Here is a 26,949-nt window from a genome sequence, read left to right on the forward strand (position 1 = left end):
TATAGATTAATCTGTGTGCCGAAGTCTAGAACGACAAATAAATTGAAACGGAGGGAGTATTTATCTCAATTAATTTGGTTACAACTGCGTGTTTAAACCGACACAAACAAAGAAAAGGAAACACGAGTTTATGAGGAAACAGAGAAAAGGAAAATACGAAGAGCTGTTTTCTTATAAATAGGTGTCTAAGGGACTGCGATCCAATAACTAAAAATCCCATTTGTTCATTCAATAGTTCGTGTGATATTATGGGAGAACGCAAAGTCCTAAACAAGTATTATCCGCCGGATTTTGATCCAAAGAAGATACCTCGTCTCCGGAAACCGAACAACCAGCAAAAGAAGATACGATTTATGCTTCCAGTTCGTGTTCGGTGCAATACATGTGGTAATTACATGTCGGAAGGCACTAAATTCAACTGCCGTGAAGAACAAGTCATCAACGAGATGTACCTAGGAATTAAAATCCACAGGTTCTATATCAAGTGCACCAAGTGTTCGGCAGAGATAACAATCAAAACCGATCCAAAGAACTCGGGTTATGTTGTCGAATCAGGTGCAATTGGCCCTTATAATGGACACGAGGAGGAGGAGGAGAAGCCTGAGGTAGCTGAAAACGCATTGGAGTCGTTAGAGAAGAGAACTATTGTATCTAAAAGAGAGATTGAAGTTATGGCTGCGCTTGATGAGATGAAGTCTATGAAGTCTAGAAGAGCCTCCGTGAGCGTAGACTCAATGCTCGAGGTATTGAATAGAAGAAAAGAACAAGAAGAAGAGAACGTTGACGAAGAATTGTTTATTAAGTCGATAAAATTTGGTAAGCGGACTAGGATTGATGACGAAGAGAAAAAAGATAAAGTGTCTGATGAGAAAAAGAAGCCTAAGAAACCTGTCTGCGGTACATCTACCGCTCATATCTCTTCGGTTCGCATAGTCGCAAAGAAGACTGCAGAGCTACCACAGGGACTCGAAGCATTGTGTCACAACTATGGCACGGATAGCGATGAGGAGAAGTGATTCGGTTTTGCTCTGGCTATTTTAATTAGATTTTGCATAGATATTATTATGTTACAGTTATACTCTATATTGGATTGTGAATTCTAAAGAGTTTTGATGATTTTTATAATTAAAGAGTTTCCTAAGTTAAAAAGACTTCTGATGATTTTTAGATTTTATAAAATTAGTTAAAGAGTTTTGTAGATTGTACATATTATATAATTGAGGATAACTATAAATTTTTGTAGATTTTAATTAGAAGTACTATGGGTATAAAAAATCTAGTAATTAAAAAATATTCTAGTAATAATAACTTGATGCCCTTAATTTAATGTCTATATATATGACCAAATCTCTTTCTTTTATATATATATATATATATATATATATATATATGTGAGCAAATCTCTTAACCATGTATCCACAACAGTCATAAGTAGAAAAAGCTTCATTTTTGTATTTGTTAGCTGATTAACTCCAAATTTATCATCGGTACGGGTTAAACCTTAATCTCAAATAAGAAGAGCTAATTCGTATATTTATAACCATATAGAGTATAGACGTAGCTACTAGTTGTTTTTCACGAGGGACTAAATTGGACTACTTTGCATAGTACTCCATGCTAAAGCGTAATCAATCAGACTCATGTAATAAAATCAACCAGATTTTTAAATTTCTGTAAACAAACACACATAGAAGTTAAAACAACTTAAGAAATGTTGGTTTCAATCAACTCTCAAAAATACCCTTCTACTTATCAAGAACGAACATGCATTTAAATGTTTCAAACTAACTTTTTGCTCTTTCATTGAAATAGAAACTGAAACATTCAAACAAATCAAATAGGGGAAATCATTATGTACAGTAATCTGCTTGTTTCCACCAAATTTGATATGTTATGGTTTTAATGATTATTATAGTGTACATTTTAGATGTTAGTATTGCATTTGCATACATTATTAATGTTATGTACTCATTTGAAAGTCTGAGGCTGAATTTAAGAAGAATTAATCACGATCAGAGATTTTGGGGGCTAAAGTGAAACAACTAGAAGAAACACAGGGACCAATTATGAAATTTATTGAAACTTGGTCAACAAAGGATCGAACGATCTCCACTTACCAAACAATATCAAAGCATCACGAGAACCTCATTCCCGGAATCAATGGCGCGCCTCACCGGCGGCGGCCACGGGAAAAAAATCCAAAGAAGAAAAAAAGCAGTTGCAGTAAATCAGTATCAAAGGGACAGAGATAGTAGAGAATGTGCAAATGTACAGAAGTCTGATGGTATAGCGAGACAACACTAGAAGGGGACCGAGACCAAGCTTGGTGAATAGACACAGCTGATGGATGATGGGAAGTGTCTAAATGTCTCAGTTTGCATTTGATGCTGAATCCCATCTCTTGAGACAGTGAAAACCCTGATATGACCTCTTCCATCTTCGCTCACAACTTCATAGAACATCACAATCATTCTGTTCTTCATGAAAAAGCTTTGGCCAGGAACCATTGGCAAATGATGTCTAGTAACCTCAAAAAACTTTTCCCAAACCGTTGTTTGATCTCTGGCCTGTTTAGCAATCCACACCTGAATTTTCAACTCCCTGAGATGATAAAACATCAAAGAGACTCCAGTGCCTCCAAAAGAAGATAAGGAGAAAGTCATGTCACTGGAAAGTGGAGTTGTAGGGAGTTGAATTGCTCTGAAGGACTCGGTAGAAAAATCAAAACTCTGTATGAAGACTTCGACCTTATTCGAGGACGCTAACCAGTAGGAGTTACCATCCACAGAAACCATCATCGATGGTAGCGCACTCCAGTCTCCTACCATGTCAATCCCTCTCCAAGAGTTTGAAGAAAACTCGTAAACTTCTGCTTCTGGCTCATAAAACTCCCTCCCATCTAGGTCATAAGAACCAAAGTTGAACTTCATCAACTTGTAGAGATTGTTACCATCGTGACCTAGGGTGTATGTGTCGTACAAGGAGAGATTGTCTCTGTCAATCCATCTCGTTTGAGCACGGTTCCAGATCACGATCCTCTTAGACATTGTGCTACAGAGAAGTAAGCCATTGCACTCCACCAAATCCCTCAAAATTTCTTTCTCAAATTCCCGGATCTTAAGATAGCAAGATCGTTGAGCAACTGGATCCAGCTCCCACACTTGAGACCTTCTCGCATGGAGAAACCTTTTCTGTCCAAATTCTAACTGTTTGTACACAAAACTCTGTTCGCTTAACAGTGAGTTCCAACTTTTGCATGTCAGCTTGAAACGAGCCAGGGACTGCACCGGAGATCTAACGAGTATTTCTTCAACTATGTGAGGTACTTCATAATCACCAAGACGCCTCTCTCTGTTTGCTGCAAGTGTTGTGCTTAAGTGGGGAAGGGTCTGATCATCTTCCACATTGGAGTTTTTGTTTGACCTCCCAGTAGTGAAGCTTTCTTTCTCTGCAACCATCATCAAGGAGTTGATTCGCTTTTTCTCAGCTGCAAGTCGGAAGAGAGCGATATCACTCTCCAAAACTGGACCTTTCCCATACGCTAACCTCTCCTTGATGCCTTTTCTAGTAGCTTTTGCAACTCTCTGAGCCAGTAAAACTTCGAACTCAATAATCTGTTTCTGAGAAACATCCCCTGGTACAAATACAGCCACAGCCTTTTCTTTACCAAAGAGATGATCAACAAGGGGCTTCTTTCCTTTCTTGTTGAACTCATCGGCTAGATTCCTTGATATTATAACCCTTGTGCACGGAGGACCATCAGGCTTTGATGAACTCAAGAAAGTTGTGGTCACTGGAACAATCTCAAAGTCAGAATCTTTCACAGATGCAGCATCATCCACTGGAGGGATAAATGGAGAGATTCTCATTGCCCTTTCTGATCCGACTTCAACTGGTTTCTGATCCGACTGTTTGGGTAGTGATTCCAACTTTCTTGATCGTCGAGCTGAAGGCGATCTTTTTTTCTCTGGAATCAAGAAGTTGAGTTCACAGGACATTGACAAACCTGTAATCTGTTTCTGAGAAACATTTCCTGAAACAAATACAAACAGAAAGTATCTTCAAGCTTCCCACTTTACAATCAAAGACCAAAATCAATAACATAAACAGATGCGACTTCATGACGTCGAGTTAAATCTTGCTTTTAGCCTCTAATCTTGATTTTAATGAGACGATTACAGGTTTTCGAGACATACCATCACGATCCTGAGGATTCTCCGGCGTAGAATCTCCGGAAGCAGGAGACTGATCCCCTCCTCGTGTACGAACTCCTTTCTTCGCCATTTTCTGGAGGATTTGACGAAAAAAGTGACCGATGAAAAGCTTCGATTCGAGGAAGAAAGACGATTAACCGGAGAGATGCCCCAAGAATCAAGACGAAATTGAAAGAATTTCGTCTGAACTCGAAGATGTTCTTGAGCGAAAGTTAGTTACGCGTTAAGGTCTCTGTATTAGTGTGACTGTTAGAGAATGAAAGCGATTACAAGTAATCCTCATTAGTTATATGTATCGCCACGTGTGCCACCCCGAGTGTCTCTCTGCTCTTAGTCTTAGTAAGTGTACCTGGACGTGTGTGCATTGACTTGAGAAAAAGTGGCATGGAACTTTCTAACACATTATTTTAACAAAGTTTCTTTTTATTCCCATTCTCTAATCAAAACGATAGAAACCCTTTTTTATAATGAAAATACCGAGCCAGGGATCTTATGATTTTTTTCAATTTTTGTCTGTAGAGTAATATAATATTTCTTATGTATTTCTAATTTATTATGTTTAATATTCTAAGAGTATTTTTGTCACTTTTCATCTCTCATCCCCTATACTTTTTCCTTTGAAGTATCACATCACCAATACTTTGGTTCTGGTAATATAACATATACAATATTTTTCCGCTGTTACCTATTTGTCTTAGCTCAAAATGGTTTAGTTGTCACTTAATTATTGGACGTTCGTTGAATAGCTAGTGTGCTTCCTTGGTTGATTATTTGAATGTATGTGAACCGGTATATGTGAATTTTTGTATATTATTGTACATATATATATTGAAATTTATGTCTACAGGTACTAGCGGTACAAACGTAAACTTGTAAATGTAAATAACAGATCTGTAAATGTCTAATTAAGTTATGTAGAATTGTGGTAAATTGTACGTGTCCTTCGATAGAAAAAAAAGAATAAGAGTACGTGTCCTTTCTTCCTTAATGGTTTCTCTATGGCTTTACGGCCTATAATTTTTAGTTTAGTTCGGCTCGTTTCCTTGGCCTTTTCCCTTTTCTTATAAAGTTTGTTGGGCTTCAACCCACTTAATAAACCTCGTGATTTCGTATATCCTTTGATGTATTTTGTGTCGTTTTTGAGGAATATTTTGGTGTATTCCTCTCAATTTGTTTCCAGTTTCCAGTACTGACACTGTGGTGCGAACACGTGAAAGATGTGGAACCCCACAAAGACCAGTTTTCAACAATGTTTTTTGTTTGTCTCTAGAAAGTAACGCCACATGCATCTTTAGCATGCGAGACCTCATTATTCAAAGACATTGCGTTTTTCATTCTAGAACTTAGCACTGTTATAAATTTGTACTATCTTTTGTTGAAATTTCTTTAAAGTAGTGAAAAGTTACAATAATATGACTTTTAGGTGCTAGTCAACATAAAATTAAGTAGGAGTTATAAAGAAAAAAAGGTAGGAGAGATTACACTCTGACTTAACCATTTTCAGTGCATTTTGTTACTTTTATCTCTAATTTTAGAGAAACTCTATAATAGATATGAGATATGTTCCATTGATATTTTTCCATTGGTATTTTTTAAAAAATATCAATCTCTATTTTGTAAAGTAAAAAATGAAAGAATGCTATAAACAGAAAAAAATAGCAATTTCTATTACAGAAGAAGAAATAGAAATTGATTAAAATAATTTATATTTAAATACTATTATAGAAGTGAAAATAGCAATGAATTGAAAATGTTCTTGACAACCTAATCTACTACTGAGATGATCCTCGGCTTCTTCGACGTTTTCCATGACCAGGGTGGTCCATTATATTTTTGGACCTTTTTAGAAAGTTTTATTTGCTTTCCTCAACGGGTTATGTGAGAAGAACCATCACTATCTCATATCTTGAAATCTCGGTTTGAATGCAACGATTGATTGCTACTAGTTAAACTAGGAAGTCTTGTTTAGAATCCGGCTAGAACGAGCCGGACAGACACCAGGAAAAGCCTAAAATAATGTGAAAGCAAGATCTCGATCAGATCTCTCAAGCAGAGACAGGAGCGAATGATATAACTGACGTAAATCTCTTTCGTATTTTTGACTAATAAATTATCAGAAGCTCTAGGGGGAACATGAGGGGACCAAAAGTCTTTTATACCTGCTGACAGGATGAAAGAAAAGAAAACTAATTCTCCCAACCAGATCCAAAAAGCTATATCTTTTTTTTTAAATCTTAATTTATTTTAAGAACATATAACAAGAAAACTTTTATTTTAGACATAACATATAACAAGCTTACAAGCATAACTTAAACATTGGAACAAATCACTAAAGATGATTCTTGTTTTAATACGTTTAAGCTGATCTGATTCTCTCTCCCATGTCATTCATGTGTTCAACATGTTCCTCTCTTGGAGGAATACAATCCTTGACAAACTCAGCTTTCTCAAGATTCTTCACCCATCTCTTGTACTCTGGAAACTTCTCCTCTGAGATCACTTCCAGTCCAATTCCTTCCCAACCTCTCTCCAAACAAAAAGGGATCACACTTCCGGCGACTAAGTCCAAGAATCCGACAGTCTTACCACCAAAGAAATCTTTTCCCACAAGTTCCTTCTCAAGATTCATAATCAGTTCTCTAGTCTGCTCGGCAAGAACTTCTCTTCCTTTCTCATCTGCTCTTGCCATTGATACAAACCCTGCAGTTAAAATCTACAGTGTCCAAGAAAAATAAACAATAGTTTAGTAAAAAAATAATTCTATGACTATTAAAAATATCATTAGCTTATTAAAATATTGAGATTCTTGTAAGTTTGGATAGTTTAAAAACCAAGAGCGTATACCTGCTCATCGACGAGTTTAGCCAAGAACCGAGCCTTAGATCTCTCGTAAGGATCCTGAGGGAGAAGTGGATTATGTTTCCAAGTCTCATCGATGTACTCAAGAATCACTTGAGACTCGAGAATGGTTTTATCATTGTGGACAAGAACAGGGATCTTCTTGTGAATAGGGTTTAGAGCAAGGAGCAAAGGGCTTTTCTTCTCCAATATCTCTTCAACGTATTCGTACGGTACGCCTTTGAGTTTGAGAGCCATCTCTATCCGACGGCTATAAGGACTCGCCCATATCCCCAAAAGCTTCACTTCTTCTTTATCAGCCATTGGTTTTCTTCTCTTTGTCTCTGTTTGTTGGAAATGGTTTTGTGTGGACTCATTAGTGCATTTAACTTTGATTTATAGGCTCAGGGTGTTGATTATTCTGTGGAGCAAAACGACGAGGAATTTTACCGTTTTGTGGCCGGCAATTATGTAAACTCGAAACATCTCGAGAAGGCAATTTGATATTGACTTCCTCGGACTGATTTGATGAAACATCGCATCGGATTTGTTTTACTTTTGGTACTTTATAATTTTCTTGTAATGTAAATTTGCTACTTTAGAATATGTTTTACCTTTGATCAAAGAAAAAGAACAGTATATTTTACCATATGCATGTATTTTCTTCGCGCTTCTAGAAATGTAATTGTTGAAAAACCGTAGCAGCAAATTTCCCCTTTTCTATTTTATTAATGATTTTGTCCGACTGATGTCGTTGAACTTTGCAAGAAAATCAAATACAAAACGTGGAAATTCATTTTTAAATGTATATTGTTAGTTTCTTACATCTATTGAAATGTTGTTATGAAATTAAGTATTGGACTCAAATATACAGTGAGCTTAAAAGCAACTCTTGTAAGCAACGTTTTTAAAACTTGGACCAACCTAGAAGTTGGAGCAACCCAAGTTTATATCTGGAGTCTAAATACTTAGTTGGGTCAGTATTGAGTTCAGATTCTGAAAGCCTGCAAAAGAGTGTAATCAAAGGATCTAAAAGAGCAACATCTGTCCCTGAGGTATCTCAACTCAGTTTCTAAACAACATAAAATTGTTATTTTATAACATTTTTCTTATTTAAATAATTAAAAAGATATTTAAAGTGTAACCATTTTATAAGGTGTCATGTGTAATAAAGATATCTTAAAAGTATTTAAAATGAGATATTTTCTCGTGTTTTTTTTTTGCTATTTAATTTATTTCACAGTTTAAAATAACGTTAATAGAGAAAATAGCAACAAATAAGTTAACTAACATCAAACTTTTGTTAATAAATAATCTTTAAGGATACAACTTACTCAAAATTTTCAAAACAGTGACACAAGATTGATAAAAATTTAAAGTAAAAAAAATCAAAATTTATTATTAAACCCAACCAAAAAATACAATCAAAATCAATACACAGCTTTAAAATATGTAGAGGGGTGATAGTCAGAGCTGCTGGCCTTGGGATAAAACCCATAAAACTGATGATTTAGACACCAAAGTATGTTACAAAAAAAAAAGACACCAAAGTATAATAAAAGTAGAGGGCATATAGACAAATTTTTGTTGTTGAAGTGCAGTTACCGAACCTTGGTTCAGACTTCGATAGGGGCAGAAATTTTATTTTTGCTTTAGGCGCTATAAAATAACGGGCAGGGCCAGGTGATAGTTGGGAGAAATTACTTGGTTGAACTGGGGCCTGGGGCAAACCTTCACGATGAAGGAAAAGTGAAAGCAGTTTTGACGGAAGAAATCTAGACTCGTCTAATGCATTATCAAACATTTTCCTCATTAAAAATAGTAAAGAGATATCTAGATTTCATACAAAATATTAGCATTACTGATGCAGGTATCATTGATCTTTATTTAATAGATTGTTCAAACAGTTCTACGGAAAATATAGTTAACAACTCCAGACCAAAAACTATGATAGTTAATCTCTTATGCCGATTTGATACGCACTGCAACTTTCTTCATATGCTCAATTTGTTTCTCTCTAGGAGGAATGCATTCCGTCACGATCTCAAAGTCTTGAAGATTCTTGATCCATCTGTTAAGTTCAGGAAATTTTTCCTCTGGAATCATATCAATTCCCATACCTTCCCAACCCCGAGCCAAACAAAACGGAATCATGCTTCCAGCGACCATGTCCAAAAATCCAATTGTCTTGCCACCGAATAAATATTTTCCGGTGATTTCCTTCTCAAGAAACGTAAGGAGTTCTCGGGCCTCCTCAATTGCAACCTCTACTCCCTTCTCTGCTTTCACCAGAGTGCTGAACCTTATTTTGACCTAGCACCGTTTCATCAAAAAAAATTAGTTGGAACTAATGTTTTATTTTGCATTGATATTTTGTGGTATATATCATTGAAATCTCTATAAACGTAATGTATAACAAAACAGGATAAGCATGCAAGAAAATATTTTTATTGAAAGTTCTACGAATGACAAAAGAGATGGAGGAATGGCATATGTCTTTTGTTCTTCGGTTATTAATAATTCATTTGGAAAATCGGTGAATTTAATTGTAATTCTTCTTCACTCATTTGTAACTGAAAAAAAATATGCGCCGAATCGTTTCGCCATTTGGAAATTCCGTGGCTTACCAACCAAAATCAAAATCCTGATTAATTTATTTAAAATGTATGGAAATTCAAGTATTTGGTATGAATGGTTCTAGGTGAGTAGGTGGTAACTATTACTATGTCACCTATGGAATAATTAAGGAATTGATATGACAGTTACCTGTTCATCAACAACCTTGGCCCAGAATAAAGCCATAGCTTTTTCGTAAGGATCTCGAGGAAGAATTGGATTGTTTGTCCATGTTTGGTCGATGTATTCGAGGATCAGCTGTGACTCGAGCAATATTTTACCTTTGTGGACAAGAACCGGAACCTTCTTGTAAACCGGATTTAGCTCAAGAAGCACAGGGCTCTTGTTCATCAAGTCTTGCTCCAAGTACTCATAAGGCACGCCTTTAAGTTTGAGAGCCATTTCGACTCTGCGACTGAAAGGGCTTGCCCAAAAGCCTAGAAGCTTCACATCCTCTTCTCTCTTCGCCATTGGATCTCACTTGCTTCCTTATTTTTTGATTAATTTATCTAATTTTGTTCTCGTGATGAGTCTTGGTTCACTACCAATGTTCTATATATACGAAAATGACGTGAGAACAAGAAAGAAAGGACAATTTTGCTTTCTCGTGGACCCACTCATGCATCATCGAAGGTTTCTACGTCATTGCTGAAATCATTTTCGAATTTGTTCAATTGTATATTGATCCGCTCTTCCCCTCAGTACACACCATTACGCTTTCTTTTGATATTCACGGATATCCGGAAGATTAAACCAAAAAGGACATATTTTAGGTGATCAAATCATTGCTGACGTCATTCTGCTATAGTCTTATAATATCTATTGAAATCATATCTAATTTGATCTGGATCAGTTTATATACTATCAGCTTCCAAAAATCCGTAACTCTATATATTTTATAACAAATTTTAAATTATAATACTATAAATCAGATTTATTAAAACATAGATATATATTCCTTACTCTAACTTTTAAATATAATATTTTATATTTTATTTAAATATTAAAATAAAAATAAGAAAATAGTAAGATCATAATATTATCATATAACTATAGTTTAGCAAAAAAAAAACTATAGTTTAGCAAAAAATAGTTACCCAAAAAAATAAAAAATATTTCATTTGATGAAAGTGAAAGAAATAAAATAACATTGTAAACTTTAAAAAATAACAAATGACTAAAATCAATGTTTTAATTATAAATATCATATTAATAAAATAAATTATGTATATATTATTAATTTTACCATAAAGATTATATATAAGTATACTAATATAATTTGATTAATCGGGTTTCTTCGATTTATTCGGTTTGATCGGTATATATACCGAACCATACAAACATGTAATATAATATAATGTATATTTTACAAAAAAAACATATAATATATTGTCATATATCTAAGTATCATTATATCATACAAAAAGTGTCCACTACCAAAACAAAAAAAAAGTGTCCACTACCAGTACGAGCTACAACTCCACTTTTTTTTTTTTACTAGAAATAGGGATGTCAATTTGGACATCATGTCATTGGTCACCCATGTCCAAACCCATTTGGACTAAACCAAATTAGACCAACAAATAAAGATGTCCAATTGGATTTAACCAATTAGACCCAAATTCAATGGTCTTAACCCAAATGGACATGGGCGGCCAAATGATACAAAAATCATAGGATTTTATTTTGAAGAAAATATCAAGTTTTCCCTCCTAACCGTAAATCGAGATTTCTTGACAGAACCGTAAGTTGAGTTTTCCAGTCAAAACCGTAAAATGAAGATTTCCCGCCAAAATCTTAAAATCGAGTTTTCCCGTCAAAACTGTAAATCTAATTTTTCCGTCAAAACTGTAAATCGAGTTTTCCCGCCAAAACCGTAAAGTCGAGTTTTCCCGCCAAAATCGTAAAATCGAGTTTTCCCGTCAAAACCGAAAAATCGAGTTTTTCCGCCAAAACCGTTAAATTGATATTTCCCGCTAAAATCGTAAAATCGAGTTTTCCCACCAAAACCGTGAAATCAAGTTTTTTTTTCCAAAACCATAAAATTGAGATTTCTCACCAAAATCATAAAATCGAATTTTTAGTTTTCCCATCAAAATCGTAAAATCGAGTTTTCCCGCCAAAACCGTAAAATCGAGTTTTCCCGTCAAAACCGTAAAATCAAGTTTTCTCGCCAAAATCGTATCTATGCTTTTGAATTAAAAACAATGAAATTATGTTTTTTTTTGTTAAAAATGAATTTTTTGGATGTTAAAATAGAGATTGTATTTGGGTTTTGCGGAATGCCCATTTGAAATGGACCAATTTGGTCTAGACAATTTGGTGTGGTACAATCTAGGCTTAAAACAAATAATGTCCATTTGGACTGGTGTGTCCATTTGGACAGCCCAAATGGACATAGACAGCCCAATTGACACCTCTAACTAGAAACAACTCCACTTTTTTTTCTCTTAGTCAAAAAAAAACAACTCCATTTATTTCAAACGTTTTAAAAAACAAAGCCATGCAAGCATGTATATATATAGTAAACAGTTCAGAAATACGGTTATCTTCTCTTCTAGGCCAATTTGTATCGCTCTGAAACTTTCATCATGTGCTCAATTTGTTTCTCTCTATGAGGTATACATTCCCTCACGCAATCAATATCTTTCAGATTTTTAATCCATCTGTTTAGCTCTGGAAACTCGTCCTCTGGAATCACATCTATTATCATACCTTCCCAAAGCCGAGCCAAACAAAACGGGATTATACTTCCTGCGACCATGTCCACAAATCCGATTGTCTTGCCACCGAAGAAATCTTTTCCAGTGACTTCCTTCTCAAGAAAGGCAAACTTTTCTCGAGCCTCTTCAATAGCAACCTCTCTCCCCTTCTCTGCTTTTACTAAAGACCTGAATCCTACAGTTAGAATCTGTAAGATAAAAAAGAAGAAGTTATTTTATCTTGTAATAGAATCTCGATTGAAATATTTTACCATTTAACCTACAAATAACTGTTATGAACATATTTTGTTGGATATACCTGCTCATCTATAAATTTGGCCCAGAATCGAGCCATGGCTTTCTCGTAGGGATCTTGAGGTAGAATTGGATTGTTACTCCATGTTTGGTCGATGTACTCGAGGATTAGATGTGACTCGGGTAATATTTTATCGTTGTGGACAAGAACCGGAACCTTCTTGTGAATCGGGTTTAGCTCAAGAAGCAAAGGGCTCTTGTTGGGCAAGGCTTCCTCCAAGTATTCGTATGGTATGCCTTTGAGTTTGAGAGCCATCTCGACCCTACGACTGAAAGGACTTGCCCAACACCCCAAAAGCTTTATTTTTCCCTCCTTTTCTGCCATTCTTCTATCCCTCTGGTTATTCTCCTTTTTATTTTTCTCAGTTTATGTTTCGTTCACTTGGCTGATTACTAATGTGCTCAATATAAAGAAATAGAAGATATCTTGAACAACAAACAAAATAAGGGATATCTTGGCCAGCAAACCAGAAAAGGAACTATTTTTTTAAGGTAAGCACGTCATTGCTAACGTCACTTCTGTTTTTGATAAACTGTATCCCTAACACTTGGCATGTCTAATCTTCAGACAAGTTAAGAACCATATACTTAAAATCATTATCTTATCTATGGATCAATAACCGATTTCAAATTGGTGTTGGTGTTGTGTTGAAGCCCAAAGATATATCATATATGGTAGGTTCATTGACATGGTCCTATTTGGACATGGACCTATTTGGACATCAAGACCAAAAACGTCCAAAAGAAAAAAACCCATCTGGACATGTCCACTTCAGTCCGGACAGCCCAATTGACATCCCTAGATAAATGGTAGGTTCATTTAGGTGCTGTGTTGTACACTTTCACTCTTCATATTCACAATACAATAAAAATAACGTTCTCCAGTACGAGATTGGTAGATCTCGATTCCAAGGTGTTAGCGACAAACTCACTTTCTGTTTTACCAAAAAGAACTCATTTTTTTGTTTATTGTTTCAAATAAGTAAAATATTTTTCAAGAACTTCATTCAGTACATGTGAAATACTTTTCATTCAACAATAGCACAACAACTAAATTGGCATCTGTAAATTTGTGGGAAGGCTTTAAAATACTATTTATTGAATATTTTAGCATAAATACATCATCTTTCAAACTTGCAACCTTCAACTTCAGACAGGACATGACACACTCAGTTAAACCAGAACAAGGAACACACAAACACACATAAAAAAACTCGAACCATGGTTGCGGTGAATCAGCCAGAGATCTGAATTGATCTGACATCAGCCTTCTCCGTCTCTACCTTAGGCACCGTCACAGTCAAAACTCCGTTCTCCAACGCAGCCTTCACCTGATCCATCTTCGCGTTCTCCGGCAGCCTAAACCTCCTCGTGAACTGTCCGCTCGACCTCTCCACGCGGTGCCACGTGTCGCTCTTATCCTCCTTCTCCACGTGCCTCTGACCACTGATCTTCAGCACGCTGTTGTCCTCGACCTCGACCTTCACTTCCTCCTTCTTCAGCCCAGGCAAGTCCGCCTTGAACACGTGCGCCTCGGGAGTCTCCCTCCAGTCCACGCGCGCGTTCGCGATCGCGGAGCTTTCCCGGGGAAACGAAGGAGACGAGGGAAAGTCTTTGAACGGATCCCAAACGTCTAGAGAAAACGGATCGAAGAAGCTGTTGCTGCTGCCACGCCTGTTGTTTCCAAAGAAGCTCGGAATCATCGACATTTTCAGTTGATTTTTTCGGATGTTGCTTGTTTTTTCTTGAGTTTGTTACTGGCTCTTGAGGAAACAGAGAGCTTCGAGGAATCTATTTATAGGAACAAAAACGAAATATCTAGAGCTTGTCGAATTGTTCTCCACTCCCAATTATTCTCTCCAGCTTAGAAGCATCTAGAAGACCTCAAGACAAAAATATCAGGAGAATCTGGAAATGAGAGTTAGTTTCATGGGCTTTTATGGACTTTTTAAATTAGTCAATTATGAGCTAGATTAAATAGTATATGAACTGGGCCCTGGCTTAGTTCTTGATCTAACTAGCACCTGGAACATCTCTAACCTATTACATTCTTTTCGAAATGGAGTAAAGGATTGGATTTTGATCTTTTGATCTGAACCTATTATATTCTATTTTAAATTGAGAAATAAAGCTAACAGTCAAAAATATAAAAAATATAAAAGTATTTTTATTCCAAATTCTATTTTAAATCTTAAATATAATAAATTTGGGATGCTCCAATTCAACGGTCTATTTTAGAATTTTTTTTCCAGCGAGAAATTAGTTAGTTGCATACTTGCATGGTTTGAAGTTTCCGACCTAGTTGATCTTCTGAAACGAAAAGAAAGATTATCACATTGTAACCAACAGATTGTTTGAAACTGAATCAATACAACCAATAGGGCATAACCTCATGAGTGGTTTATGTATAAACCGATTATACAGTTAGTCAGGATGGATGGCCCCGCACATTAGCCCTACCGCACATCACATTATTTATTATGTCAAATAAAGTAACGGCCAAACTAATTTAAAACTTAGCCAATCTAAATATAAAATGTTTTAAATGTTTTAAATATCATTACAATTTGAGAATTTGTTTTACAGAATTTAGTTTTTTTGGTTTCTTTACCTAACCATGTAGGGTGCGTAGACTTATATTCGAATAAAAGGTAGGGAAATTTGGTCCCATATACATAGTAGGATTTTAATTGACTCGGTAACCATATGAACGGAGGTGCTATGATATATTACATATTGTAGAGAATCTGGACAAAAAAAGCCCTTGAATGCGCGTGGAAAGGAAGAAGCCAACAATTGCTATATTCCAGAGGTCGCTTTCAATTTGTCTACTGTTCAAGGAGAAGGCATAAAATACTATATGATATTTGTAAATAATATAAAACAAATTATGGTATAGGTTTAGGATTTGGATTTAGAATTTGGGTTTATGGTATATGGTTTGGGTTTTAGAGTTCAGGGTTTGGATTTAGGATTTGGGTTTTAAGTTTAGGATTTGGTTTGAGTTTTGTTTGTCTTTGTCTATATTATATGATATTTGGGTTTAGAGTTTAGGGTTTGGGTTTAGTGTTTAGGATTTTGATTTAGGGTATATGAATTCGAGTTTGTTTGTTTGTTTTTTCTTATATTATATGATATTTGTAAATATTATAAAACAAATTATGGTATAGGTTTAGGGTTTATGATTTGGGTTTAGAGTTTGAGTTTAGATTTTGGGTTTATGATATATGGTTTGGATTTAGGGTTTATGGTTTGGATTTAGGGTTCATGCCTCTATATCTCATTCCTCAGTCTCTATTAGACAGTTTTCTTCTTTTAATTTTATATGTCTAACTAAAAATCATAAAATTAAATCGAAAACGTGAATATTTTTATTTGATTTACAGAATTTGATAAAAATATTTCAAAAATCGAAAATCATCAAAATATGGTTAAAAACGATTTGAAAGGTATAGAAGTTAAATACTTGCCCATAGGTTCACTAATCTTTGGGGGGAGGGGGGGTGGGAGGGGGTTAGGGTTTAGTTTTGAAGAGGGGAAGAGGATTTGATTTGGGATTTTGTGTTTTGATAAAAAATAAAATGATGGAAAAGGGGTATAGAAGATCAAGAAAGTTCATAGGAAATTATTTGTAGAGATGGGGTTAGGGTTTAGTTTTGAAGAGGGGAGGAGGATTTGATTTGGGATTTTATGTTTTGATCAAAAATAAAATGATGGAAAAGGGGTATAGAAGATCAAGAAAGTTCATAAGAAATTATTTGTAGAGATATAGGTGTATGGAAAAAGTTGATTCTTAAAGTTTGGGTTTGAGTTTTGTTTATCTTTTTCTATACTATATGATATTTTTAAATAGTATAGAAATAAATTGTGGTATAATATTGGCTTTACTGTATACATTGGTATAGTATGTATGTTTTTCGAATACACGTTACGTTAGTGTGAATACGTACCACCAAGGTGAGTGCCTGTTTCTTCATACATGCATTATTTTTTGTCGTCTTCCATGTGTACATACTTTGGAACCCCTTGTTATGCGTTCTGCGAGGAAAATTTTTCCCTTACCGATCTAGGTGGACTATTCTATATCACATATAGTATAGTACCTTTTGCACACTCATTCCTCTTATATGTTATTGTAACGTATATATGTCTCTTTTATAGTACAATCCAACATTATGAAGTCTTTTTTTTTTTTTACATTATGAAGTCTTTTTTATGCTGTTTTACCTTATATATGTCTCCTATATAGTATAGTCCAACATTTTCAAGCCTTTTATGTTGCCAACTTATATAATGTTTACCATATTGTATTGGAATCCACTTTGGAGCTCCCAATACATCTATACTTCTGGTCTCTCTCGATTTTTCAGAGTCTATACTACATTATATATATTATAGTATATTGTTTTCCATTGGTCACACCCATGACACGTAGAGTTATACTGATTGTATAAGATAAGTGTTACGGTAGAAATGTCCCACTCGCCTCTTAAAGACTGCGCAAGAGAGTGAAAAGAGAAAACCGTCCACAAACGGTGCTAATTGTCACATCACATTTGCTATGGCTATATTCTCCATTTTTGTATCTCTTATGAATATTGATCAAATTCACCCTAAAAGGTAAGCAAAGGGATGGGCAGCTTTACATTAAGATTAGGAAAAGAGTTCCTGCGTGTTGGTTGGGGCTGCCTAAATAGATACGTAGTTGAAAACGGCTAAATATGTATGGCATAATTAAGGATTGTAAGCCAAATGAAAATAAAAGATATGAAAATCAGTAAGTCCAATCACGAATAAGGCGTGAACCAAACTTTAAAACTCGGTTGGCCGTTTCAGGCAGCATGCCTTCATGTTTGAGTTATCTCGACCTACTGTGAGCGGGATTCAAAACAGGGACAGATCGAACTCATATTACATAACAAAATAGATAACAGAAACATAAAGGGGGGAGGGGGGGTGGGAGGGGGTTAGGGTTTAGTTTTGAAGAGGGGAAGAGGATTTGATTTGGGATTTTGTGTTTTGATCAAAAATAAAATGATGGAAAAGGGGTATAGAAGATCAAGAAAGTTCATAGGAAATTATTTGTAGAGATGGGGTTAGGGTTTAGTTTTGAAGAGGGGAGGAGGATTTGATTTGGGATTTTATGTTTTGATCAAAAATAAAATGATGGAAAAGGGGTATAGAAGATCAAGAAAGTTCATAAGAAATTATTTGTAGAGATATAGGTGTATGGAAAAAGTTGATTCTTAAAGTTTGGGTTTGAGTTTTGTTTATCTTTTTCTATACTATATGATATTTTTAAATAGTATAGAAATAAATTGTGGTATAATATTGGCTTTACTGTATACATTGGTATAGTATGTATGTTTTTCGAATACACGTTACGTTAGTGTGAATACGTACCACCAAGGTGAGTGCCTGTTTCTTCATACATGCATTATTTTTTGTCGTCTTCCATGTGTACATACTTTGGAACCCCTTGTTATGCGTTCTGCGAGGAAAATTTTTCCCTTACCGATTTAGGTGGACTATTCTATATCACATATAGTATAGTACCTTTTGCACACTCATTCCTCTTATATGTTATTGTAACGTATATATGTCTCTTTTATAGTACAATCCAACATTATGAAGTCTTTTTTTTTTTTTACATTATGAAGTCTTTTTTATGCTGTTTTACCTTATATATGTCTCCTATATAGTATAGTCCAACATTTTCAAGCCTTTTATGTTGCCAACTTATATAATGTTTACCATATTGTATTGGAATCCACTTTGGAGCTCCCAATACATCTATACTTCTGGTCTCTCTCGATTTTTCAGAGTCTATACTACATTATATATATTATAGTATATTGTTTTCCATTGGTCACACCCATGACACGTAGAGTTATACTGATTGTATAAGATAAGTGTTACGGTAGAAATGTCCCACTCGCCTCTTAAAGACTGCGCAAGAGAGTGAAAAGAGAAAACCGTCCACAAACGGTGCTAATTGTCACATCACATTTGCTATGGCTATATTCTCCATTTTTGTATCTCTTATGAATATTGATCAAATTCACCCTAAAAGGTAAGCAAAGGGATGGGCAGCTTTACATTAAGATTAGGAAAAGAGTTCCTGCGTGTTGGTTGGGGCTGCCTAAATAGATACGTAGTTGAAAACGGCTAAATATGTATGGCATAATTAAGGATTGTAAGCCAAATGAAAATAAAAGATATGAAAATCAGTAAGTCCAATCACGAATAAGGCGTGAACCAAACTTTAAAACTCGGTTGGCCGTTTCAGGCAGCATGCCTTCATGTTTGAGTTATCTCGACCTACTGTGAGCGGGATTCAAAACAGGGACAGATCGAACTCATATTACATAACAAAATAGATAACAGAAACATAAAGAAATATATAAGTCGGATGGGGCACTCACGCTACACTATTGATTCAAGGAACAGGATAGACTGGTTTCTCTCATCTCCTCTTTTCTTTTTCTTCACCGAATAGATCGTAAAGCCTTCAATATTTATTAAGTTACAATATAAATAAAGTAGCAAAATACTTCAAAACCAAACAATTGGTAAAAACACCTGACAAGAAGATTGAGCAGTAACCCTCAAGATGTTGAGTTTAGGCAACTTAACTTTGTACTAATAGCATTTCAAAACAAAACAAAGAGAAACTTTGTACTAATATAGTTTATTACACATCATAGCCATTTCACAACCGTTACATAAAGACACAAACAGACACTCACTAAGACCACAACTGTGACAAGACCCCAAAACGCACAAAGATGAACACATTGATGTACGAAGTTCGCCGAGTCGGATGCTCAGCCAGAGATCTGGATAGATTTGACATCAGGTTTCTTCACCTCAGCCTTCGGCACAGTCACAGTCAAAACTCCGTTCTCAATCGCCGCCTTCACCTGATCCATCTTCACATTCTCGGGCAGCCTAAACTTCCTCGTGAACTGTCCGCTCGACCTCTCGACACGGTGCCACGTGTCGTTCTTATCCTCCTTCTCCACGTGTCTCTCCCCGCTGATCTTCAGCACGCTGTCATCCTCGATCTCCACCTTCACTTCCTCTTTCTTCAGCCCAGGCAAATCCGCCTTGAACACGTGCGCCTCGGGAGTCTCCCTCCAGTCCACGCGCGCGTTCGCGATCGCAGAGCTCTCCCGAGAGAAGGAAGAAGATGGAAAGTCCTTGAGCGGATCCCAAACGTCGAGAGAGAAGGGGTCGAAGAAGCTGTTGCCTCCACGCCTGTTGTTCCCGAAGAAGCTCGGAATCATCGACATTTTCGATCGTTAGTTATTACAAGAAAAGTAATCGTTGTCTTTCTGTATTGTTGTCTTTCTCGACTTGTGAGAGAAGAATATATTTATAGGAAGAAATCGAAATGTCTGGACCTTGCACGAAAACGAAACATCTGGAGCCTGCCTACAATGCAAAAGATATGTGAATACCAGAAACTTCCAGGAGGACCGAGGAGGAATCATGTCGTGTCTGCGGGTAATGGGCCTTAACAGGCTTTATTAGTAAGTGTGCAATGGGCTTAAAAACTGGGCTAGTGGTATACTTGTCGGTTATGAATATGATATTGTTTCTTTGGTCTAAAAGAAGCAGCTTGAAATCAAACGGTGGGTAGAGGCATTAGTTAGAGATGATCCACTAAGTGTGGGGTCAAAAGTCTCTTAACGAAACTCCCGCGTCCACAAAGGAATCTCCATCGTACGATTCTTTTTGTTTTTTACTAAATCCGTCGGCCACTAAAAAAAGGATGTCTCTCTCTCTCTCTCTATCTTTTTTCTCCTTTTTCCAAAAATAAAATAGTAATAAACTTTCTCTACTCTCTACTTGTCCCCTCTCTCTCTATCTACAACAACAAAGCAGCTCTCTCTCTCTCTTCTCTTCTCTCACTTAGTTTACTCTACGCTTTTAAGCAGCTTCGTAGCTGATAGGGTCAGCATCGTCGGCGCGATTCCCGCTTCCTGATTTTACGGGTGATTAGGGATCCGTTTCACCTCGTTACTGCTGCACTCATCTGATTAGCTCCATGGCTGCTTCTTCTCGGTTACAACCCCACTGATTCCGACCAGGTACGGATTCGATTTTTTTGCATTGATTTCCCCCGACACTCCCAAGTATTCGTTTTTTTTTTCCTAATCATAAGAGCCAGTGAATGTTTCAGAAGAAATGTTTTGTGTTAATCGTCTCAAATCAAATGCTCTCTCTCTCTCTTATGAGTTAGTTACTGTGAAAATGGGGTTTCTTCGATCTTGTCCAGTCTTCTTCTTTTTTAGTGGTAAAGTTGGAAGCTTTAACAAGAATGTGCTTGTGATTTAGGTTTTGCCTTTGTTACTCAGCTTTTATCTTGTATTCAGATCCGTTGGTAATGACCTGTTTCCATCTCTTCATTTTGCTCTTCTGTTGTTATTACACTCTCTCTGTATCTGTGTGTGTGTGGATAAGACTGTAAATTTTTGTGTGGTCTCTCAACATTTTTTCTTTGTATGGACAGGAAACATTCAAAGAGCATTTTAAGCTTCTTCTTCTGTAGAATCTGGAGACTAAGTAATGATCTGAGTGAAAACAGTTAATTCAAGAAACAGATGGAGTGTCGTTTGGAGCTGAAGAAGGGTTCAAGTGATAGACCACCACCTGCCGAGAAGAAAGTATTCACCAAGGAAACCCAAAGGTCATCTCTACCGGCCAAGTTCAGAGACGACAAACGCGGCTTGTCTTACTCAGACTTCCACCGCGAGATCACCAAAAAAGTCGAAGATGTCTGTCCCAAACGCTTGGAGAATCGACTCAAGTCGCGGATTGGTAGAACCGCGTCTGGTGAACGAGACCTTGTCAAGTACAAGTCCTACGTCCCGAGTTATGTCAAGAAATGTCCTGAAGCGAGGGACGTTAAAGCCGGTGGTGGCATTGTTGGTTCAGGAGGTGACGTAAGGATTGATAATAATAAGCATACAAGGTCTTCCTTGTCCAACACAAGCACATCCGCTTCATCTCTCTGGACTGATGAATCATCTACTGATTCCAGCAAAGGTCTCGTTGCTTCTCCTTTCCGCAGAAGGGTTAACCACCCTCCGCTTCAGTATTATCTCATGTCATCTAAGCCAGGAGATTGTGATACTTCCCAAAACCAAAACCTTAGCTCTTTGCCAGGAGACGGACTAAAGGATAAGGATACCACTAAGAGAGATGCTGTGCAGGTTCATCAAAGCCCTCGTGGAACTGCGTTCCTACAGAACGAGAAGAAAGATTCTTCTGATGTTAAGTCTGTTCCCAAAACCAGAACTTTCTTGAGTCCATCAAAGCCTGATAGTCCTTCAGCCACCACGAGGGTGATTTCAAGGAACCGAGCCGATGATCTCAACAAGAAAGGAGAGAAGCTTGACGAGAGAATCCGAAACCCGCGTGTTCATGACATGTTTGGTAAAGAAAAGCCTGCTGCTGTGTTTGTACCAGGGATTGTTTCTCAGAAACAGATACTCGGTTTGTCCAAGTTCTATGATTCTAAAGTGTTGTTAGCTGAGCGAGTAGCCGAAGCTAATAGAAAGGGAGGGTTCCCAGAGAGGTTAGCCTATGGACAGCGTGCAGTTTTGGACTCTGATGTAGGTCACTTCCGACGTGAAGCTGATGGAAGTAGTAAGCCCTTCTTAAAGCGTCTCAACTTCTTGAGTGCAGAGAAAAACAGATCGAGTTCAGCTCCACGATCGAGAAAGTCTGAATCCAGTCCTTCCAGGAGCAGGACTTTAGACAGAAGGTCAACAGAGACACTAACCAAGGTACCAGATCAGAAGCCAGTTAAAGTTGGACCAGAAAGAGCAAGGAGCATTTCACCGTTTCGCCGGCTCAGCTTCAGCATTGGGAAGTCAAGCAAACAAAACTCCAACAACACCGAAGACGCTCAGACCCCTCCTCACTCTACTCCATCGCGAGCTGGTTTAGAGAATCGCTCCACCTCTTCTCTCAGTGAAAGCTCGTCTCTTGATAGTACCGTTGCAGCAAACAGAGGCAGGTCTAGTCCCTTGAGAAGGTTGCTCGACCCTCTGATAAGACCAAAATCAAGCCACGCGTGCAGATCTCCTGAGCCATCATCACTAAAAGGTTCACCGTTGTCAAGTCACCACCAGAAGCAAATTCTTTCAGACGATCAATCATCTTCTTCTTCAAGAAGTGGGAACTCTTCAACGGTTCAGGCTCTTTTTCGTGTGACGTCTAAGAATGATCAACCACTCTTCACTTTCGCTGTTGACAAGGAACAGAGCATCACAGCAGCCACTATAAGAAAACAGATGGTTCCAGAAAAGGAAGAATGTGGTCACAAGTACACGTTTTTCACCGTTCAGGAAGTGCAGAAGAAAACTGGAAAATGGATGAACCACACCAGGAAGGTACAAGGCCAAGAGTACACATCCAACATCGTCGCTCAGATGAGAGTCTCGGGCTCTGTCGATGACCTCTTAACCAGAGAATATGCACTCTTCGCATCCGAGTCCCAGCAGCGGCCTAACGAGCTAGCTGCCATGGTGATCAAGTTCCCAAAAGTTTCTGACACAACACTTGGAGATTACTTTGCAGAGGTTAACACAACAGTGGTGCTTCCAAGTGGAATTCACAGCCTCCCACACAAAGGAGGGCCTTCGTCGCTGATCCAAAGATGGAAGTCAGGTGGGTCATGTGACTGTGGAGGTTGGGACATGGGCTGCAACCTTAGAATCCTCACCAATCAGTCTAACAAACCGGAAAACCTCTCTGCTTCCACTCCAGATGCCTTCAAGCTTTTCTGTCAGGTTCATAAAACATTTAAAAGAACTATGATTACTAACTACAACATTATGAAACTCATTAATGTTTTGATTTGGCAGGGAGGATTACATGATAATAGCAACCAACCATTTTTGAGCTTCACTCCATACAGAGAAGGTGTATACGCCGTTGAGTACAATACGTCACTCTCACTATTGCAAGCATTCTCTGTATGTATAGCGGTTAACGAAGGACGGAACCCGTTAAACACTTGGCGTGTAGACAACAAAGCTTGTGGAGAGGTGTCGTCCATGATTCAGAACGAGAGGTTGAAGTCGTGTTCAGGTCCTATTGAAGGTGAGGCTGCGGCAAAGTATCAATCACACCCACCTGTATCTCCTGTGGGGAGGGTTTAACTAGCTGCTTTCTCTAAATAATCGGCTATATATATATAAATATGTTTTAGTCTATGATGGGGGTTCGTATTTTCTATGTAATTACGGTTGTGTGGGATTAGATTACGTTTATATAGATCATTTTGTGAAACTTGTTTGAATTGAATGAACATCTCTACCCATTATTAATATTTAAGCAAATAAAACCACCTGTTAGTTTATTCTTCTACTTGTTGATCCTAAACCCTACAGTTGGAGCTTTTGTTTCTATGTCATTTCAGCAGCTTTGACATTTTCTAAAATGAGTTCTCAAAGAGCTAACATGGCCAGACCAAAGAGAAGGAGGATCACGTCAATGTCCGGTCACAAGAAGAATCCTGTGATGAAGACAACAATAGGTTAACAGAAGAGCAAGAAGAAGACTGGGCCATTGACTCTGTATTAATCTCCATTATTATTCATAGCAGTTGTTAACCTCCATTACATGATGGTTCTATGTAATATATGCATGCCTTTTGTCTCGTCCATTCCATCAACCTCCTCCTTAGTTTGCACTTCAAGATTCTAAAGAATTAACGACAGTGCTAGTTGATGTCAGAAGGTGTATCTGAATGAAAAATGCACAAGCACGGTCGATCAATGCACACAAGCGTGTCTCTGAATGAAAAGTTCCTTCTTCAAAGAGCAAAAGAAAAGTATGAATTTTTAGTATTAAAAAACAATGGTGCTGCCCAGGATCGAACTGGAGACCTTTTGCGTGTAAGGCAAACGTGATAACCACTACACCACAGCACCTGATGTACATTATCTGTATTTAATTTTATTTATTCACAAAACAAGAGTTTTTGTTTATTTAGCAGGTACATTGATTCTTCATATTCATGCATATATTTGCAGCGCTGACATTATTGATGGGATGCATCTTTACTAATTACTATATTGTTGTTTCAGGCTTCTCAAAGTTTGAGTATCATCACATTCTTTTCTACACAGCTTCCTGGTCCAAAATATCATTGTCGAGAGGTAAGCTTCTCAGAGCGTTAAAATATCCATTATCCAGGTGGATAAAGCATCTGGCTTGGCTTATGGCAGTTAATAGTTATACAGAGCTTACTGATTATAGCATCAAGGAAACATTACACAGTAGACATTGTTGCTTCATGGTCAGAATCAAATATCTTTTCCGAAAACTGAGTATTCTTAACTCACTCAACTGGTTTGTGCTTTATCAGCTTCTGCAGGTATACTGTGAATCATGTGATGCAATATTCGTTGAAGGTAAACTTCCAGGTATGTTCCCTCAAGAACTCAATCACCCTCCCAAAAGTATTACAATAGCCAGAAGGTTCCTTTACCATTTCTACTCGATCCCAGTTTAATTCATTGTCATAAACTCACCCAAAAAGATCAGATCATGACTACTATAATGTAGTGACTAAACTTAACATAGGTTCTGGTCAATCTTGTGGTAAACGGCAGAAATTATTGGCAGAGCGTTATAATGGGCCTTCTCAGACGCCATTACTTCCATAAAGGACGGAAAGAGCAAGAGCAGAGAAGATCACCAAAGACTTTCCAAACGAGAACAATGTAGAAGATGAGCATTGATCTCCTGTCTCCATTCAATGGAATCTTGAATCCAAGCAAAAGTTTTTGAACTGAACAGAAAGCTTCCAGCTTTCTTTTTAATAGTGCGATTAGACTACACGTTACTCTCTTTCAATGTCATAAAATACAAAACTATACAAATCATAAATAGATGTTTTAGTAATTTTTTCAATCTGTTATTTCATTTCATCTCTTATAAAATATAGTCTCAGAGAATTGCATAATTTGTCCAAATAAACGCCAAAAAAATATGATGCAACTTTCTTTGTTTGACAACAAAAACAATTAAGATTGGCTTAAAACTTTAAGAAGAAGAAAGAAGAGCGTTTTTGATTCTCCATGAGCTTTTGGTCTATAACGGGACTCACTGTTGTGGAGGCTTGCCAACACTTAGGAGCTGTCCGACCATTCCATTTACCTGAAAACGATTATATGAAGAAAAGGAAAATATAAGTAGTAAATCTTGGAAGTACTGAACTTTTAAATTGCTTTTGTTGAATTAACAAAGACAAGAGACTTTGTTACCTGCCAGTACTTGGAAACACAACGGTCAATACAACTGTTTTCACCCATGTTTAACTCAGCTTCCTTGTACCTGAGGAGGAGTCAGATTTGATTTTAGACGAAAAATAATCTTCAAAATGGTTCAACTCAACAATCTGTCAGCTTGAAAGTCTCTAAAACACACAAAAGAAAAGAGAAAGATACAATGGGAGTGTAATAAAGATAGGAGGAAGCTTTTTTACCTTTTATCCACACATTTAACAAAGCATGTTTGAGCAAGCCTGCATTATATATATGAGAACCAAAGGCATTTAAACCAGGAATCACCAAGAGAACAGTCACCAAAACAACAACGATAGATAACTAAGAATACATAACTAAACGCAAAGGGGGTCTTTGAGACCGTTACTTACTTGTTGAAGAGTTCCACACGATATTCCATCTCCGTTTGTGCCATGTTAAACGCCTGAGATTCAAAGGCAACATTATAAACAAGATAACACCAATCCAGAATCTATTCTGAAAGAACTATAAAAATGGCATCGTGAATTTTTCAATGTTCTAAAAGAAGAAAAGATCTGAGTTGTAAGATACATTTAAAAGCTTCATTGACTAAGTAAATCAAAGATCTGAGCTTTACGAGGTATCAACGAAAACAAAAAAACAAATTATCTCTGGTTAAAAAAACGAACCTGATCCTTAGTAATGCCGGCGGGAATTGGACTGGGAGTAGCCATCTTAGCAATACCTGAAAACAAAGTTTAAGTTTCGTGAAAAGATCGAAACTTTATCAATCCAATACTTGAATTTAACGAACAAAGATCTTTACTTTCTCAAAAAAATGAAGAACAAAGCTTATGTTCTGTCCCTCTTTTGCTCTCGCTCGACAGCCGAACCGAACGAACGAACTAGGGTTTAAGACAAAACATAAAACGCCACGTCATCGGTAAAACGACACCGTTATCAAGAAAGGGCAGAGTCGTAACTTTACATAAA

The 26,949-nt window shown here is 37.0% G+C and overlaps 9 protein-coding genes and 1 non-coding gene across 10 annotated transcripts; 2 read left to right on the plus strand and 8 right to left on the minus strand.

The window, feature by feature from the left end:
• The first annotated feature begins 129 nt into the window (after nt 1-129).
• LOC108810868 (uncharacterized) lies at nt 130-1,119 on the plus strand. The gene has a single exon (XM_018582943.2). The coding sequence runs from the start codon at nt 249-251 to the stop codon at nt 1,014-1,016; it is 768 nt and encodes a 255-aa protein (XP_018438445.1). The 5' UTR covers nt 130-248; the 3' UTR covers nt 1,017-1,119.
• A 937-nt stretch (nt 1,120-2,056) lies between these two features.
• Nucleotides 2,057-4,523, minus strand: LOC108809908 (putative F-box protein At3g22650). The gene is made up of 2 exons (XM_018582044.2): nt 4,197-4,523; nt 2,057-4,033 (listed from the first exon to the last, which is right to left on the minus strand). The coding sequence occupies exons 1-2, from the start codon at nt 4,282-4,284 to the stop codon at nt 2,301-2,303; spliced, it is 1,821 nt and encodes a 606-aa protein (XP_018437546.1). The 5' UTR covers nt 4,285-4,523; the 3' UTR covers nt 2,057-2,300.
• A 1,946-nt stretch (nt 4,524-6,469) lies between these two features.
• LOC108806872 (glutathione S-transferase U5) lies at nt 6,470-7,635 on the minus strand. The gene is made up of 2 exons (XM_018579078.2): nt 7,059-7,635; nt 6,470-6,927 (listed from the first exon to the last, which is right to left on the minus strand). Exons 1-2 carry the CDS (start codon nt 7,374-7,376, stop codon nt 6,571-6,573), a joined length of 675 nt encoding a protein of 224 aa, XP_018434580.1. The 5' UTR covers nt 7,377-7,635; the 3' UTR covers nt 6,470-6,570.
• A 1,206-nt stretch (nt 7,636-8,841) lies between these two features.
• Nucleotides 8,842-10,208, minus strand: LOC108806986 (glutathione S-transferase U4). The gene is made up of 2 exons (XM_018579212.2): nt 9,819-10,208; nt 8,842-9,365 (listed from the first exon to the last, which is right to left on the minus strand). The coding sequence occupies exons 1-2, from the start codon at nt 10,137-10,139 to the stop codon at nt 9,015-9,017; spliced, it is 672 nt and encodes a 223-aa protein (XP_018434714.1). The 5' UTR covers nt 10,140-10,208; the 3' UTR covers nt 8,842-9,014.
• An 873-nt stretch (nt 10,209-11,081) lies between these two features.
• Nucleotides 11,082-13,075, minus strand: LOC108809677 (glutathione S-transferase U1). The gene is made up of 2 exons (XM_018581836.2): nt 12,690-13,075; nt 11,082-12,579 (listed from the first exon to the last, which is right to left on the minus strand). The coding sequence occupies exons 1-2, from the start codon at nt 13,008-13,010 to the stop codon at nt 12,226-12,228; spliced, it is 675 nt and encodes a 224-aa protein (XP_018437338.1). The 5' UTR covers nt 13,011-13,075; the 3' UTR covers nt 11,082-12,225.
• Nucleotides 13,076-13,764: 689 nt separating this feature from the next.
• On the minus strand, nt 13,765-14,546 carry LOC108806628 (17.6 kDa class I heat shock protein 2). The gene has a single exon (XM_018578788.2). It carries the CDS (start codon nt 14,392-14,394, stop codon nt 13,921-13,923), a length of 474 nt encoding a protein of 157 aa, XP_018434290.1. The 5' UTR covers nt 14,395-14,546; the 3' UTR covers nt 13,765-13,920.
• Nucleotides 14,547-19,183: 4,637 nt separating this feature from the next.
• LOC108807103 (17.6 kDa class I heat shock protein 2) lies at nt 19,184-20,108 on the minus strand. Its single transcript, XM_018579354.2, has one exon. The coding sequence runs from the start codon at nt 19,978-19,980 to the stop codon at nt 19,513-19,515; it is 468 nt and encodes a 155-aa protein (XP_018434856.1). The 5' UTR covers nt 19,981-20,108; the 3' UTR covers nt 19,184-19,512.
• Nucleotides 20,109-20,546: 438 nt separating this feature from the next.
• LOC108812443 (uncharacterized) lies at nt 20,547-24,064 on the plus strand. The gene is made up of 3 exons (XM_018584701.2): nt 20,547-20,781; nt 21,204-23,490; nt 23,566-24,064. The coding sequence occupies exons 2-3, from the start codon at nt 21,295-21,297 to the stop codon at nt 23,860-23,862; spliced, it is 2,493 nt and encodes an 830-aa protein (XP_018440203.2). The 5' UTR covers nt 20,547-20,781; nt 21,204-21,294; the 3' UTR covers nt 23,863-24,064.
• A 499-nt stretch (nt 24,065-24,563) lies between these two features.
• TRNAV-UAC (transfer RNA valine (anticodon UAC)) lies at nt 24,564-24,636 on the minus strand. Its single transcript has one exon. It is a non-coding gene; the product is annotated as a tRNA-Val (tRNA).
• A 967-nt stretch (nt 24,637-25,603) lies between these two features.
• LOC108809302 (mitochondrial import inner membrane translocase subunit TIM10) lies at nt 25,604-26,881 on the minus strand. The gene is made up of 6 exons (XM_018581451.2): nt 26,783-26,881; nt 26,646-26,701; nt 26,367-26,419; nt 26,196-26,234; nt 25,975-26,044; nt 25,604-25,867 (listed from the first exon to the last, which is right to left on the minus strand). The coding sequence occupies exons 2-6, from the start codon at nt 26,688-26,690 to the stop codon at nt 25,814-25,816; spliced, it is 261 nt and encodes an 86-aa protein (XP_018436953.2). The 5' UTR covers nt 26,691-26,701; nt 26,783-26,881; the 3' UTR covers nt 25,604-25,813.
• Nucleotides 26,882-26,949: the final 68 nt, after the last annotated feature.

Source organism: Raphanus sativus, chromosome 6, assembly GCF_000801105.2.
Source record: "Raphanus sativus cultivar WK10039 chromosome 6, ASM80110v3, whole genome shotgun sequence".
NCBI classification, from domain to species: Eukaryota; Viridiplantae; Streptophyta; class Magnoliopsida; order Brassicales; family Brassicaceae; genus Raphanus; species Raphanus sativus.